Source organism: Cheilinus undulatus, linkage group 12 (assembly GCF_018320785.1).
Source record: "Cheilinus undulatus linkage group 12, ASM1832078v1, whole genome shotgun sequence".
Classification (NCBI taxonomy): Eukaryota; Metazoa; Chordata; class Actinopteri; order Labriformes; family Labridae; genus Cheilinus; species Cheilinus undulatus.
Genome location: NC_054876.1, coordinates 16596583 through 16612860, shown reverse-complemented (window position 1 = coordinate 16612860; position 16278 = coordinate 16596583). Strand labels below are relative to the sequence as shown.

The 16278-nt window shown below is 39.3% G+C and overlaps 1 protein-coding gene across 3 annotated transcripts in view; it reads right to left on the bottom strand.

Moving 5' to 3' along the window:
• The window catches only part of specc1 (sperm antigen with calponin homology and coiled-coil domains 1), a 150236-nt gene that overhangs the window by 60823 nt on the left and 73135 nt on the right, over window positions 1-16278 (bottom strand). For all 3 annotated transcript variants that reach the window (XM_041801084.1, XM_041801085.1, XM_041801086.1), the window contains 4 exons: window positions 12318-13885; window positions 7801-8008; window positions 7152-7225; window positions 2526-2701 (listed from right to left, as the gene is read on the bottom strand). In XM_041801084.1, the coding sequence (XP_041657018.1) occupies window positions 2526-2701; window positions 7152-7225; window positions 7801-8008; window positions 12318-13885 (2026 nt within the window). The remainder of the gene's footprint in view (window positions 1-2525; window positions 2702-7151; window positions 7226-7800; window positions 8009-12317; window positions 13886-16278) is intronic.

Sequence of the window (16278 nt, the reverse complement as noted above, 5' to 3'; positions counted from 1 at the left end):
GTGCAACGATAACACTGTCTTCACATGGTGCTGAGGTGGAGGCACTCCTCTAGTGCCCCTCTACTGCTGTCTTGGTATCAAAAGTGGCTCCGGTGCTTAATCTGAAAAGAAAAATTGAATCAAGGTGAACAACCCATTCATCTACTGTGTGTAATCTAACATTTACATGTTCATTATGTATTTTAAAGCAAATCTGATAGCTTTCATTTTATCTGAAATGTTATTTTGAAGCAGACCTCTGGGCACTTCTGGATTTTAACATTCTGATCCATGCATTCCTCATTGGATTAATAAAAATCACATAATCTCAATTTTATTAAATCACCCGGTGATGAAGACTCTATGCAAATGTATCTGTAGCAGATGATGCATCGCATGAGTTTAATCCAGTCATGCCGTGCAGACCATCCTGCTTTTTGACCAAAACAGTAAGAGGGTTATTCATTCAAAGAACAGCAGGTGGCGCCAGATACATCTACTTGAACTGCAGTCGGCCGGCATACAGAAAGACAGACAGAGTCAGACAGGCTGAAGCAGCAACATGAAGCCAAACATAGACAGGAAGGTCAGTGAGCAGCAGCAGCAGCACACAGGGCAGGGAGAGGCAGGCTGGCTGGCAGGGGAGGGAACTCACCTGGACTTTACAAAGAGAGGCTTGTCAGAGGGACATCTTTGACAGAGTCATCACAGGGAGGTGCTTGAGGTGGGGAGCGGACGCAGCGTAACAGCTAATCTTTGGGGAGAGTTCACCGATTTAGCCAAAATCTAAAACCAGTTATATAATGTTCTAAATCCAGAAAGACTAAGTGACATATGAACAAAATACCTCATAATATTTGGTGTTAAACCAAATATTTCAATGCCTCTACATACTAGAAGTGCTCTCATGAGGTTTGTGAGGTGACATATGAGTAAAAGGGTAAAAGTAGTAATCATTTGGAGATCATTAGCATTGCTTAAAGGATTATAACAGGCTGTGGACACAAGCTCAACAGAGTGCTTTACAGTCCTTAATCCCAGCGCACTTTGCCACAGAAAGTATTTGACCTGGCATGATAATGAAATGGATAACACTGAGAAATACACCATGCTTTTTGCACGCTCAGAAACACTTATACACAGTCGACCCACACAAACCAGTACAACACTTGCTGTGGATAAATCTGTCATATCACTGCACATGGAGCAACAACACCACACAAAATCTTAAATATCATAATACATTAGAGTGAAATATTTCACTGTAAAGAGCAGTGATGACAATGTTACACCGGCTTCAGTGCAGCATTGTCACAAACTTGAATAAAAGCAACATCAGTGCATAGAGGAAATCTGACACATCTTATGTAATCATAAACATTTGGTAACAGTTGTGCTTTATTTCTCTGTATATGTGCTGTTTATTGGGAAGTGTGAGGTTTGATGTTATTGTGGGGTTATGATCAAAGTGGTAGAGGGAGACAGAGAGGGCAGCAGCAGTAGAATACACAGAGGGAAATACTGCAGGAGACTGCTAATTTACCAACAGAGTCTGCCAAATCCCAGGCTCTTAAACTCTAAACTCTGAGGATTTAGTCTTGCAAAATTCTCAGATATGAGAAATATCTTAAAACCTTTGTTGATAACAAACATGAATTTTTAAACCCCTTAAAGGGATACTTCAACATTTTGGCAAATTCACCCATTTCCATAATCCCTATAGTTTTACTAATAGGTTTGTTACCTTTAGTTGTTGGTGCAAGCTATTTTTAGATTGGCGCTGCTGAGTTAGAAGCTGCTCAGCTAACACTATGGTGTCTTATGGTATTCCGGCTTTCCCTCATCAAACTCATCAAATACACAATTCAACAACTCCAAAACGCTCTCATGGACAAGTTGTGACCTGCACATTCACCACGCTATGAAATAATAATGTATAATTATGTAACATTACGACACATGAAGTAAATACTCAGAACTATTTCTTGAGTAAACCACTGGGCGGAGTGACACAGTGCAGCAGCCATGTCTGGAGTGTAGTTCCGGCTTTGCATTTTCCTTTAAAACGTCTCTGTTTCGTAATGTTCCATGCTTATTTCATTGCATGGGGAATGTGCAGATCACAACTTGTCCACGAGAGCGTTTTGGAGTTGTTGGATTGTGTATTTGATGAGTTTGATGAGGGAAAGCCGGAATACCATAAGTCTCCATTGCGTTGGCAGGGCAGCTCCTAACTCGGCAGCGCCGATCTAAAAACAGCTTGCACCGACAACTGAAGGTAATGAACCTATTAGTAAGACTATAGGGATTATGGCAATGGGTGAATTTGCCAAAATGTTGAAGTATCCCTTTAAGCAAGAGATTCTTGAGAGTTTTATGATATGCATGTACGTATAATGGGAATGGGGATATGGCAAGACTCTGGCAGGTATATCATCCATGTTGTGTTCAAAGAGAAAGGAACTGCAGCCCAGTGCTGAACGAGGGTAGTCGAGGGGTTTTAGACAAGGGGAAACAGATAAGACGGAGTACAGTGAGGACTGTACCTGACTCCCTGCAGGGCCTCGAGGTCTGATGAAAGCTTTGCACTGCGATCCTGCTCCTCCTGCAGCTGCCTCCTCAGTGTACGCAGCTCCTGCTGTGCCTCTACCTTGATGTCATTGGCCACTACTACAGCTGTCTGGAGGTCCGCCTGGAACCGACGCCACTCCTCTTTTTCTTCCTAAAAGCATAAGCATAGTTATATAGTCTTACTGTACAGACAGATGTGAAGCCATGTTGGGGAAAATGAGCTGTGATGGATCTAACATAATGGCATAGAAACTTCATTCAAACTCTTCATTTCAACATGAAAGAGTCCTGATAATCAACCAGGTGAACAAAATAATATAAAACCATTAGTCTCATATTTTAATTCATACATAAAGTATTTACATCATGATGAAAAAAAATTTAACTTCAAGGTTATTGACTCTGTCAGTCACAGTTTAGCTTGGTTAGTCTGTAAAAGAAAATCATGTTGGTAAAAAGAGAGAACTGTTAAAACTCCTAAGGCCTGAAAAAACAAATAATGTGAAAAAAAGACAAAAAGGAAAATTACTCATCAGATCTGAGACACTAAAAAGAGGAATCAGAACAGGTGAACTCAAGCTTGATGAAGAGAAAAGACCCTGATAAAAGAGCAGGATAGCTCACCTACATCTGCACCACAGAAAAAAAGATTTAGACCTATTCAGTGTTGCAAAGTTATGAAGTAATGCCTTGTATATTTTCATTTTGAAGGTACTAAAAAATTAACATTGCCCAATCCTGGTTGGGATTTGATGGACATAAGTCTTGAGGCAAATATAGGCAACAAACAGAGACAGTGAAGGTCTCATTTTTCACATAAGAGTTCAATCTGATCGTCTAACTACAAAAAAGTGATAACTACATTCAAAATGTACATAGAGCCCCTTCAATAGTGTTCACTATTGTTTTGTATAGCTTTTAATAGGGTCCAGTGTAGTTTAAGCAACTTGTAAGGTTCAGTTATTAGCCAATCAAAATCCTGTACATGCATACAAAAATAGATGTTAGAAAAAAGCTCTGAGGTTCACTGAGCCATAATTGTACAAACTGGGTGTGGAGGAAGTAAAACTAATTTCCAGAGTATTTGATAAGGCTTATTTGAAAGAAAAGAGCACAAAACAGAAGTGGTGGTCATGAAATAATAATACCATATAGAAAATCAGTTCCTACCAATAATACATGGCTGTCTTTGTGAAATTTGTCAGATACAACTGAAAAAAAAATGTTAAGTGGAAATATGAGTGTTACTCAAAAGTTGTTTCTTTCACTATGACTCACAAAGATGGCTCATGACAAGGAAACACACTTTAGTAAATATCACTCAGTCATTTAGAGTTAATTCAATTTAACTATGGCAACATTTTTAAAATTTAAGTAAAGAATCAGAAATGGATTGGCTGATATCTCATCTTTCCAGACCAAGTAAGAGTCTTTGCAATTGGGTACTCACCAATACTGAGTACAAATATAATAGCATAATAGTTCTTACAATGATTTAAAGTGTATGTGAACCCCCAGCTCAAAGCTAACTCCGCCCATTTCAGGATTTCAAAAAATGTACAGAAAGTGAGCAGTTTGGTACTGAGAGGAGGGAGGGGAAAAAGACGGGGCCTCCCAGATGAGGCGAGAGTGACAGTGACAACCCCTTGCCCGGAAGTGACACAGAGTCGCGCAGCACTGCTGCCAGAGTGATCTTTAGAGGTGAAGGATTTTCCCCCTCCAGAGTCCCCTGAAGCAGGCTGTGGAGTGGTGGTGACTGTGGTGGTCCTGAGCGCTACCTGTTTGAGCCGTTTGCTCCATCACCAGCGTTGCTAAAGCCAGAGCTCTTGGAGCCGAAGCAGTGAAGGTGCAGGGGAGGATGGAAGTGGTCTCTGAATGGTAAAGTCAGTTAGAGGCGGTAACATTCTACCTTTTATATACAGTTTGTGACGTAGACTACGTCACATAAGCAACGCCTTTTCAGATAAGATTTTCAAAGTAGATGTCTGTTTGAGCTAATTAAAAATCGCAAAATGCAGATTTTTATCCGTTTGGTGCAAATGTCAGCTATAACACCAGCATTGATGTGTTTTATCATAGTTCAGTCAGATACCTCAGTGTACAGATGAAAAAAATGCTTAAGTGTTCAATACTTCTTTAAAAAGTTTGAATTATTTCCAAAGATGTTCTTGGGATGTTGTAGGGATTTTCTTTAACATTCTGAGGCCATGCCAGAGCCAGAGACAGTATAAAATCCAGAGGTGGGAGAGGTCAGGGCTTTTAGACTGATAGGCACATCTTACACGCTAAGAATCTGGAGAATAGAAGGCTTGCCTATTTTTACCTCGCTATGTGTATCTCTTAGCCAAAATAGACAGGCAATTTATAAATAGAGCCATATTTACCATCTTTAAGCAAGTATGTATTCATACATTGGTAGAATATGTGTGCAATCTGCATCCTAATGACCCAGATGAAGGCCACAAGCTAAAAAGTGTTAGTCTATGAAGCTCTTTTCTAAACTACAACAGTTGCTGACTCTTTCTGTTTCTTCATTGATAGAATATGTCACAGGGGAGATAAACCAGTAAGATCACACTCTTGGTTTGTGCTTTTCAAAGTAAAAGCCCTGTTTAGCATTCCTGCAAAGAAACTCAACTTGTTTTCACAGAGAATTTTTATTCTGAAATTTCCTGCCTCAGTTATAGCATGAATCAAGTCACTTAAAGGTGAAACTTGAAGTAAAATTTATGAAGGACAGAGCTGTGACAACAGAGGGATGCAAAAACTAACAGCATTCATACACCTAGTATAAAAGCTTTGAGGATGGACACAGCGTTCAGCTGTAGCTAAGCAAACGCACACCCAGTCAGCCAACTTGTTCACAGGCAAAGGCAGGTCTTCAATCACCAGATAAACAGCAGCAACGCAACCGCCTTTCAGTCAAAACAGCCACAACTAGGGCCCTATGATTTCTGCGTTAACGGAATCGTGGAATTGGCCAATAAAAACGGAATCTACTTTTTAACACGGAAATTGCAGAAATTGAATTATTTTGACTGAAATGCTGTGATGTTTTAGAAAGAGGAAGGTATATCTGAGGAATATGTTCTGGGGGAATACTAAACTGTGACACAACTTGTGCCTCCCTTCAATAAACACTCACCCCGCCCCCTCCTCAACAATACAAAGCATGTCAAAGCAGCTGCATGAAACACAGGTAAACATCATGTAGCTCAATGTGGGCCAGTACAGGGTGACATAATGTCGCACCTTCAAGAAAACTCATTCGTGCTTTGGATTATTTTACCTCACCACACCAGAGAGTCACAGAGAGAGACAGGTGTGTCTGTGCGTGAGGCACACAGCTGAAGTCACAACTTCCAGACCTGCTCACCTCTTGGAGGCTTCAAACTCAAGTTGGACAGACTCGAAATTTTATGAAGTCCCGTTGTCTAAATGATGTTACATTCGAGTATCAATTAGCTTAATAATTCCTCCTGTTGATACTGTGGTTCCCTTTGGTTGCTTAACGAGCCAACGCGTGTCTGCATGAACGTTGCGGTCTGATATGAGGTAGACGGACAGACAGCGAGGATGGAGAGAGATGAGGAGAGAACCGTTACAGTCAGGAGTAAAACAAAATGCAGCATCAAGCTGTATGCACTGTTACAGACTGAGAGAGTAAAGAAAAGTTTAGGTAACAGGTTTACTTTTAACCATTTAACTTTAATGTTACTTTCTTATTAGGTTACTATCACTCTCTGTTTGAGAGAACGTTTACATTATAAACATCAGTTAGGATGTGATTATACATGTGGATATGTCTTAAAATGTTGGCAATATCTGACTGTTTCACTGGTTATAATTATTTTATATAAAATGGTTATCCAAACAATGGCTCTTGGGATAACTGTGGCCCTTTTTCAATAAATTAAAGGTTATTTCTATTTAATTAGTGAACATTTTATTCATTTACATAAACAGGACACTCTTTTTAAGGTAAAATTAGTAGAAATGTTAAAAAACAGAATTCCAAAAAATTGAAATGGAAAAAATGGAATTTGGAAAAAAAAAAAAAAAACGGAATTTGGAAAAATATAAAACGGATTTCATAGGGCTCCACACAGCCACTGCCTTTTCTTCTTAGAATCATAACAGATGCACCACTAAATATATTTATTTTCAGCTGTAAAAATTTAAATTTTAACACAAGTTGGGTTTTTGACCACCAGGTTTTTTTGCAGTCAGCTTCATGTTGACATTTGCGGCACTGCAGTTTGTCTGCAGTGGCTTTATTTTCAACATCGGAGGTTGCCACTTAGCCTTAAATAGCAGATGAAATTCTCATAAAAAATTATTTCATCTTCCCTTGGCTTAAGATAGTAACTGAGAGCTAGAGAAAGAGGAGAGCAGATTTTATTTTTTGAGGATAACAACAAAGGTAAATCTAATCCCAGGACGCCACAATCACACACTACATGACTAAAATAGCTCACTGAGTCACCAAGAAATCTCCAGTTTGAAATATTAAATCTTTCTCCTTTATTTTAACTAAATCACTGGCACCACAGGAACTTTAAAAAGGAGCTTAATTGATCTGCATATTAAGGACTTCTTACCTTTATCTGTCTAGTCAAGACCTTCAGTTGTCGCTCTGCGTCAGTTTTCTGCTCCTCAAGCTTTTTGACAAGATCTGCAATGACAAATTCAAGGTGACTGAGAACTGCATTTCTGTTTTCTAGCACACTCAGGCAGGATTACATTTATTTATCAGTGCTCGTGAGAAAACTGCTTGGTTTTCTGTTCTTCTTGAATACAGAACATTATAACCAAAAGCATCAAGGGTACAATAAATATAAAAGTTGTTTGTGGATGGTATTAGATGTTTCTAGAAATGTTTCATTGCTGTAGTCTTATCAATATCAGACCAATCTCATCAGGCATGATTCATAACAGCTTGTGGAAATATAATGTATCCAGCAATGTCCTGGAACATTTGCCAAATGCTCTAATGGCAAGTTAGAGACAGATGTGTTTGTCCGTCCTCATATTCCATTTTATTTTCATCAACACTCAGATACCAAATTATAAAGACAAAGTGGCCTAAACTGATGCACAATGGGGATTTTTTCCACCTGATTATCATTCCTAACATATTTCCTATTTACATATAAATATATAAACAAGGAAAGATTATCACTAGATCACATTGGAAACTGCAGGTTAGAACACCATTAGAGAAGAGACAAGTGGGTGAGAGGTACATACTCTCCATGTCCAGCACAGCTTGGTTGGTGTGGCAGTTGACAGCCCTCTGCTGCTCCACCTGGTCCTCCAGTTCGAAGATGGTCTCCTTCAGCTCCTTCACCTGGTTCTCAGCCTGGTTGCCAGCCTCCTCCAGAGACGCTAATCTGCCGCTGAGCTCCTGCTCCCTCTTCTCTGCCCGCTCCTGGACCTGCTGGCATTTGGCCTCCACCTGTGCATGTGTGCACATTTGTGAGATTAAGATGGGCTGAATGTGGAGACAGGTTTAAAAAAATAAAGGCATTGCTTGATGAATTGCATCAGTGTTCTCGTTAGAAGAAAGCACTTAAGTCACCCTTGGCTGGAGACAGGATAATTTATGGTATCTTTTTGACATTATTGTGGTGCATTTTTCCATTTAATCTTGAGGGTGCTTTTCCTCATTCAGACATTTTAAGAGACTAAAATCAAGACAAGATTTCTGGGCGAGTGTGGAACAGATGAACACAAGCAAATGTGAGCAAACCGCTGACCAAAATGTAATTTACAGAGACTTGATTATACGAATTTTTTAGACATGCTTCACTGTGTGGTCTGCTGAAACAATCTTCACTGTTTTATTTCAGATTAGAAGTATGCCTGGTGAATCTTACTTGTCCTAAATATGTTGCATATCCATCAGCATGACCAACATGCATTACTCACAGAGCATTTTTGTGCGCAAGATGTTCTTTTGTTTATAAGTTTATTAGATTTGATAATCAGCTGATTCAATCACCGTTGTTGCCAATACAACAGTGACTTATTGTTGGTTAAAGCTCATCCAAACCTCTGCACACATGACATTGACTCAGATTAGAAAGCAAACTCAAATTGCACCTATTCTAGCTGTTCTGTTGATTTTTAAAGCAAATCTTGACTTATATAAAATTACTCATTAAGCAATAAGAGCTCTCCTAGCAAGCTAGTTATCAGATCTACTTTTACCCCGTGTTCCCTCCTGCATCCAAGCTCTACACTGTCAAATTTTGGTGATAGTTTGATGCAATCTGGGCTCCTAGATCTTAGAAGAACCCATCTAAGGATGTAGAAACCCTTTGTCTTCTTTTAATTCCCTTATAAAATACTTTTAAAATGCCTATTATTGGCTATATATTTTGTTTGTAATGCTTTTACACCTTGTGCTGTGCCAAGTGCTTATTGTTTTTGGGTTGCTTTATTCTCTTTGGGTTTTTATGTGCAGATTTTATTGTAAAGCACTTTGTTACTCTGTTTTAAAGGGTTCTGCATGAATAGCTTTAGCACTACTTTACAGCTATGGACTGCTTTGGCTGGGTGTTGCATTATAAACAAAGTTGAAACTCAAGCAAGCATATCACAATATAAATAGACCTTTGGAAATAAATCTAAATCAGTGGGAGACTAAACAACATTATCAAGAAAAAATTAATAAAACTAATAAAATATTTAAAACATGCAGCTGCAGGAAGGCTAAATCCATCAAGTTTTTTATAGAAGGATTAAATTTATTATTATAACTCGATGTTGAATTCCAACAATGATGAATGATCTTTTTCTTGCCTTGACAGGAATAATGTAATACTGAGCTCCCCTGGCTCTAATTTAAAGCTGTATATAGTTAGATCGTTGATGATTTCCAGGATTTGTGGGAAAATATGTTTGTTTGTTTGTAATGATGATAAATGTAAATGAAAATACACATGTGTATATGTATGGATATGGTAAATATAGACATATACATAAATAAGAATTACTCCAGAGGTAAAAGACCGAGTGGCATCTCCTGCACCCCACCCTTTTTATTTACACATGCAATATTTATATACAAGATTGGAGAGGGACTAATGGTGTTACTAATATCCTGAGGTATTGCTATTTTTTCTCCAGTATTCTCATTGCACCTCTTAAATTCTGTTTGCTTGGTTTATCAACATAACTACCACAGCTGCTGCACAACTACACACAGCATAAATCAACTATAAGAGCTATATAGAACTGTCTTGTGAACATTTGCTTAAATGATGAAGGCATGATGAAGTAAAGTACTTGATAATTGTACTTAAATCAGCCACAAAATGCTTTGTTCTCGCGTTCTCCCTAAAGGTGATGTCTGTGGAAAAAAAAAATTTCTCAGCGGATATCTTCATTATAACACAACTGGTCTAGCACAGCATTTTAGTATTAATAGTTGCCGTTAAATTTAACAGCTGAACGATGTTAATGACAAGGAGGACTAATCCTTCTGGTGATATACATGTGAGATAAAGCCGTGATCATGACAACAAAAACATAAAAACAGTGAATGCGCAGTACCAACCCTCTTTTAGAGGCAGATTTATTGCACACTAACTTAGGGTAATCTCTTTAAAGTGAGTGACTGTGAGAGTTGTTGCCATGGAAACGATGCACTGTCTTCTTCAATCGTAGCAGTGTGTGCCTCTCCACTCTTCTAGGTCCCAGAGTCTGGAGGAGGAGTGGAGAGGCACAGAATCCACGTTGCTTGAAGTCCAGTGTGAACACTAGACCCAACAATGCAGATGACCTGAATGCCGCTATCAAAGCAGCCTGGGCTTCCGTTACACCTGAGCAGTGCCACAGGCTGATCGCCTCCATGCCACGCCACATTGATGCAGTAATTCATGCAAAAGGAGGCCCAACCGAGTATTGAGTGCATAGAAATCAACATACTTTTCAGAAGCCTGACATTTCTGTGTAAAACATCCTTTTTTAATTGATCTTATGTAATATTCAAATTTTTTGAGACACTGAATTTTGGGTTTTCTTATCTGTAAGTCATAATCATCAATATTTCAAGATATAAAGGCCTGAAATATTTCACTCTATGAGTAACAAGTCTATATAATATATGGGTTTCACTTTCAGAAAAGAGTGACAAAAAATATTAAACATTTCATGATATTCTAATTTTTTTGAGATACACCTGTATAAAGAAAACCAATCTAGGCTCCTGTAATCAGTACTTGACCCTGAAATGACCCAGAAAGCAGAGGTGAGGGTAACACTGCAGCGCAAGAACACGTAGTCCATTTTTGTATCCTAGCATAGTGCCAAACACCGACACTTTCTGTCAGAAAAAATAAAATGCCTCTTATTTTTTTCTGTTAAGTGTAAAACTGAGTCAGCAAGTTTTCTGGCCCATTTTGACCTAAAATTTGCTAAATTACACAAAGCCACTGTACCCATCTGTAGCGCTATATATCCTAACTTCTTAGTAAGCTCAGTCTGCTCTCCTTAAAGGGACAACCCCAATGAAAACCTCTTGTGGCTAATTTAACTACTGTTATCAAGTACCTTATGCAGCCCTAATACTGAAATACTGCTTTAATCATTTTGCTCTTTGCTTCAACTTTAAACATAGAGCAAAGATAAATAACGGTTATTGTAGTCCTTAGAAATTAGATCATACTGTACTAAATTAAGTAAATTACATGTCTAAGACCTTCTTTTGCTGACACCATGCAGCTCTGATGTATCAGGATGTTTGTTAGTAAAGTTATGAAGCGGCCTCTCCCTTACACTCATGTGGCAGAGGAAAGGAGTGTGACTCAGAGGGTCACACACCAGTAGAACGCCCTCCTGATGGTACTGCAGTGACCATCCAACAATGACAACACCGCTAAGCTGACGATGACACACCTCACTTTGGAGTCAACAGCCACCAACATGCCCACAAACCAGCACTGCCTCAGCCTCTCTGGTGTTTGTGGTTTTTGAGGGGAAAACCAAACTGACAACAGAGAAACATATGAAAGTCATTTAAGTGAACATGATTTCATGTTCTGTAGTGGTGAAAAAAAGCACTCAGTACCAGCTGAAAAGCCTGATTGATGGTCACGTTTCAACAGTTGTGGAAAATGTTAGTCCCCTCAGTAGAGGGGGAATGAGTCAAACTTAATTAATTATGTCATACTGGCTTATTAAACTTACATATTTTAATCATTAGTTGTTTTTAGGACAGTACATGTATTATGGGATTCACCACTGTGGCATTCTGGTCTATTTCAGATCGACTCATAATGTACAGGTTTTTCAAGTGCAACAACTGAACAAAAATAATTAAATGTTTCCAGATGAGCGAACTGCCTCCTTTGCTTTCATAGTTTTCAGTAAATGCAGATGAGATATTGTTCTATTAGGGCATTCCTGATAGCCTTGTCAAACTGAACTCAACTAATGAGCTCAGCAAGAGCACAGTGAGTCACAAATAATTCAAGTCGGGGATTGTACGCACCACACTCAGTACAACACAATAGAAGCAACCAAGTGGAAAATGCTTCAACTGTGTACACATCCTCTAACCTACATAAAAATGTCCAGTTTAATAGCTTCATCTGAGTCTTTACTGATTACATTTGTTTCAAAGGTTCTCTAAAAACATTAATTTAACTCAGTATACCTTTCACATTATTGCTCTTCTTGTACAACACATCCAACTTAAGTCAAATATAACCTGTAAATCCAAAAATAGAAATCTACTTGTAATCATGTCCCCCTCCTACCTTGGACATTGTAGTTTGCACATGCTCAGTCTCGGCCTGGGCCTGTAGCAGCTCCTGCCTCATCTCAGTCAGCTCTGACTCCAGCCTGTCTCTCTCAGCATGGGCCGTCTTCAGCAAGTTTTGCACCTCGCTGCTGTCACTGGCACTCTGCATGGCCTTCAGCTCACCCACTTTTTGCCTCTCAATGTCCACCTGTGCCTTCAGCCTGCTGTTTTCCAACCTTAGACTTTCTGCTGTTGCCTTTTGCTCCTCTGCGACCTGTGCTGCCTGACTCCGGGCCTCCAACTCCCTGTCCAGCTGGGCCTGCAGTCTGTCCATCTCCTCTCTGAGACAGCGCACCTGGCCCTGGGCCTCCTGGTGCTCCTCCTCTAGAGCTCGTAGGCTGCCCGTCAGCTGCTGCTGAATGTCTACCAGCTTCTCCCGTTCAAATCGTGAGCTTTCAATCAGCTCGGTGTACCTCTGCTCCAGCTCGGCCAGCCGAGGCCCTTGGCTCCCCAGCTCCTCCTCCCTCTGGGCCTGAGCTTGGGCTTGCTCCTGAAGCCGGCTAGCCAGTGCCTCGTTCTTCTGGGTCATCACTTCGACACGTTCTCTCTGCTGTTGTAGTGAGGCCTGCAGGAGGCGCTTTGCCTCTGCCAGACGCTCATTCTCAGCAGTCAGCTCCTGGACCACTTGTTGCTGGTCGGCCAGCTCCTGCAGAGTTGCCTGCAGCTCTTCAGCTGTGCTGTGGTGGCTTTCCTCCATCTTATGAATCTGTTCAGTCAGGCTTTTTACTGAAACATCCTGCCCCCTGGCATTGGTTACTGCCCCTGCTACAATGGCCTCCCCGCTCACACCACTGCTCACTGATTCTGAACGTGACGGGATCTTCTCAAACTCTGAGGAGTCGGGTGATGGTGAGTCCTTAGTGATATCTGAGCCAGAGGACACAGATGTTTTAAGAGGGCTGGTGGTTGAAGCGAGACTATCCTGCTGAGGAGCAGAGGAGTTGGAGTCTGACGGCAGGCCATTAACTAATGGTTTGGATGGACTGCTTGTGCTTGTACAAGAGACGGGAGAAGCCTCCAAGCTGAGCAGCTTCTCCTTCAGCACCTGGTTCTCCTCCCTGAGCGCTGCAAGCTCTCTCTGAAACTTTCCGTTCTTCTCCCTCAACTCCCCTACCAGCACGAGGGCCTCCGTCACCTGGCCCTGCTCTCTGTCCACAGAAGGCTCTTGCCACGAGACAGAGCTTGGTGAAGTTTTAGGGGAAGTGGGGGAGGTTTTACCTTTGCAGCGCTGTAACTCCATCCTAAGATTGCTGATCTCTAAGTCTTTAGCCTTGGCCTCAGCCAGCAGCTCTTTCACCTGGCACTCCAAAAGGCCCCTTTCCTGGCCCTCTGCATCCCCACGGGACTTTGTAGATCCACGTGTCTGCTTTGCCAGCGTGGAGAGGCTGGAGGTGCTGGCACTGGAAACCATCCTCTTAGTGCTGGAGCTCCTTAGCTGCTCCCTCAGAGAGGTGCGGTCTCTTGTTATAGGTACAGGTATTTCTCTTGGGGCTGGGATGCCAGACTTCTTAGCCGTTTGTACACCTGCAAAACAGAAGAATACAATTTTAAAACACTGTTTTACTAACAGGATTAAATGCAAAACAGTACTTACTGTAGACCAATGAATCCACTACTCAATTCTAATAAAGACAAGTTTATTTGTATAGCACATTTCAGCAACAAGGCCATTAAAAGTGATTTATACAAGACACCAAAAACACAATGCCAAAGGGAAAAACAAACACAACAGAAACATCAAAAAGGTCATTCAAACAGCAAATCAAAACCACAAAAGATAAAAACTCACAATATGATGTCGGTGGTGGAGCTCTTGTCTCCTTACTGCTACCTGACTCCATCTCTAGTCAATGGTTAGGACTCACGTGAGATTTAATTATTCTCTTGAAACTTCTTTCAAAGAGAATAAACTGTAAATCTAATGTGGAAAAAAAATCCAGTCTCAGTCAAACTACAGTATGAAACTACTGACATCAATTCTTCAATGATTAAGTCCAAAAAGACATCAAGTACAGTGCTTAACAAATTTATTAGACCACCTGTCATATTTGTCTCAAAGACCATCCAGCATCATGAAGTTCTTTAATGCTGACTTTTTTTTATTTTCAGTAAGCTCTCCACGTTTTACCATTTTGAAAAGGAATGAGGGATTTCAAACTGAATTCACCCAAATTTGAGCCGGCTCTGGGCTTCTCTGAGAAGTCAGAAATTAATCAAGCATAACATTCAACCACTAAAACTAATTTTTCTCTTCAGGAATGCAAGTAAATAACTAGAATTTGACATATTAATAAATAAATATTAATGTGCTTTACTATTTTTTAATTTTTTTTTGTAGATCAGTAAATTTGAAAACTCATGGATAACAATAGTAATTGTATTTTAGCATAAAAAATATGATTTCGGTTAAAGAGCTTCTACATATGGGTGTATTAACCATTGCAGAAACATAAAAAATGATTTTGGTAATTACCAATGCTGTTAATTTAGGGTGGTCTAATAAATTTGTTAAGCACTGTAAATCAAAGTATTAACCACTGCCCTGGTTCTTACTAGGGCTGTCAGCATCAATACATTCATCAGGATTTATTCAGATCCATAATTAGTGCATTAATTTTTAAAACTGTGATTAATAGCATGCTTTATTGTCACTCCCAGTACACTTTGGTTAAACCACTGTCTCACTGCAGCCACAGTGATGTAAAATAGGTACACCACTGCTCCTTAATGTCTCATTTTACTATGAATGTATAGTCTGTAACATTTAGCCAAAACGTGGAATAAACATAATATTTATTAGTAGGCTTATTTAAATTAGTGTGTAATCACATGGATACATAAAAACTTTTTTTTAATTTACTTTGAATAAATCTTTTATACAGATACAGGGAGCGCCCCCTCCATGGACTCTGCCATCTTGGATTTTTGCATTCAGCATATTTCTACAGTAACACACATGGACTGCTTCCCACAGTTACCACACCCTAAGTAAGCATAGCTATCTAGAATCTAACTGTTAGATTTAGCTAATATTCCCAGTTTCACTCTATGCACCTTTAAAAAAATCTCACAGACAGCTCAGTGCACAAGTTAAGTGATCTGCATGTTGTGATATCACATATTTTACTTTTCCTGTTGCCTTATTTCTTATTAAAACCAGAACAAGTTCCTTTTCTGTAGTTAAGTTTGTGTCATATACGGTTCCCAAATCACATACTTCTGTATGACATACTAAATATTTGGAGTGCATACTGTAACTACATAAAATACACTGACAACAAAAGCAATATACCACTAGAGCACTCAAAGCAAGAAGAACACTTCGCACCCTCAATGAACGACATACTGGTGGCATAGTGGATACTCAACTGTTAGCATGTTAGAATGCTAGCTAATTTTAATATCTGCTATGTAGCTAATGTGCTATTTGCAATTTTTTTTTTTTTGAAAAATATGTTAACAGAAAAAAACAAGTTACATAAATCTATCTCTGAGTGATAATAGCCATCAAAGTTTGATGATAATCATCTAACATCTGTTTAAAAACTGTATAAATTAATAAATAAATAAATAAAGGAAGTGACAACAATTAACCATAATTTACTTAAACATACATACATACATATATATATATACATATATATATATATATATATATATATATATATATATATATATATATATATATGTGTGTGTGTTTAAGTAAATTATGGTTAATTATTGTCACTTCCTGTTTGTGCAAAATAGCAGTGTGCAACCTGGGACAAACCTAACTCAATGTGATGAAGTCTTCTGTACTGCATTGAAGTGTACACAGTATATAAACAGAGGTATGCAATTTGAGACACACTGATAATCTTCAATCTACACAAAGTTCTTCTTATATTTCAAAATAAAAGCAGGTCTGTATCCAAACA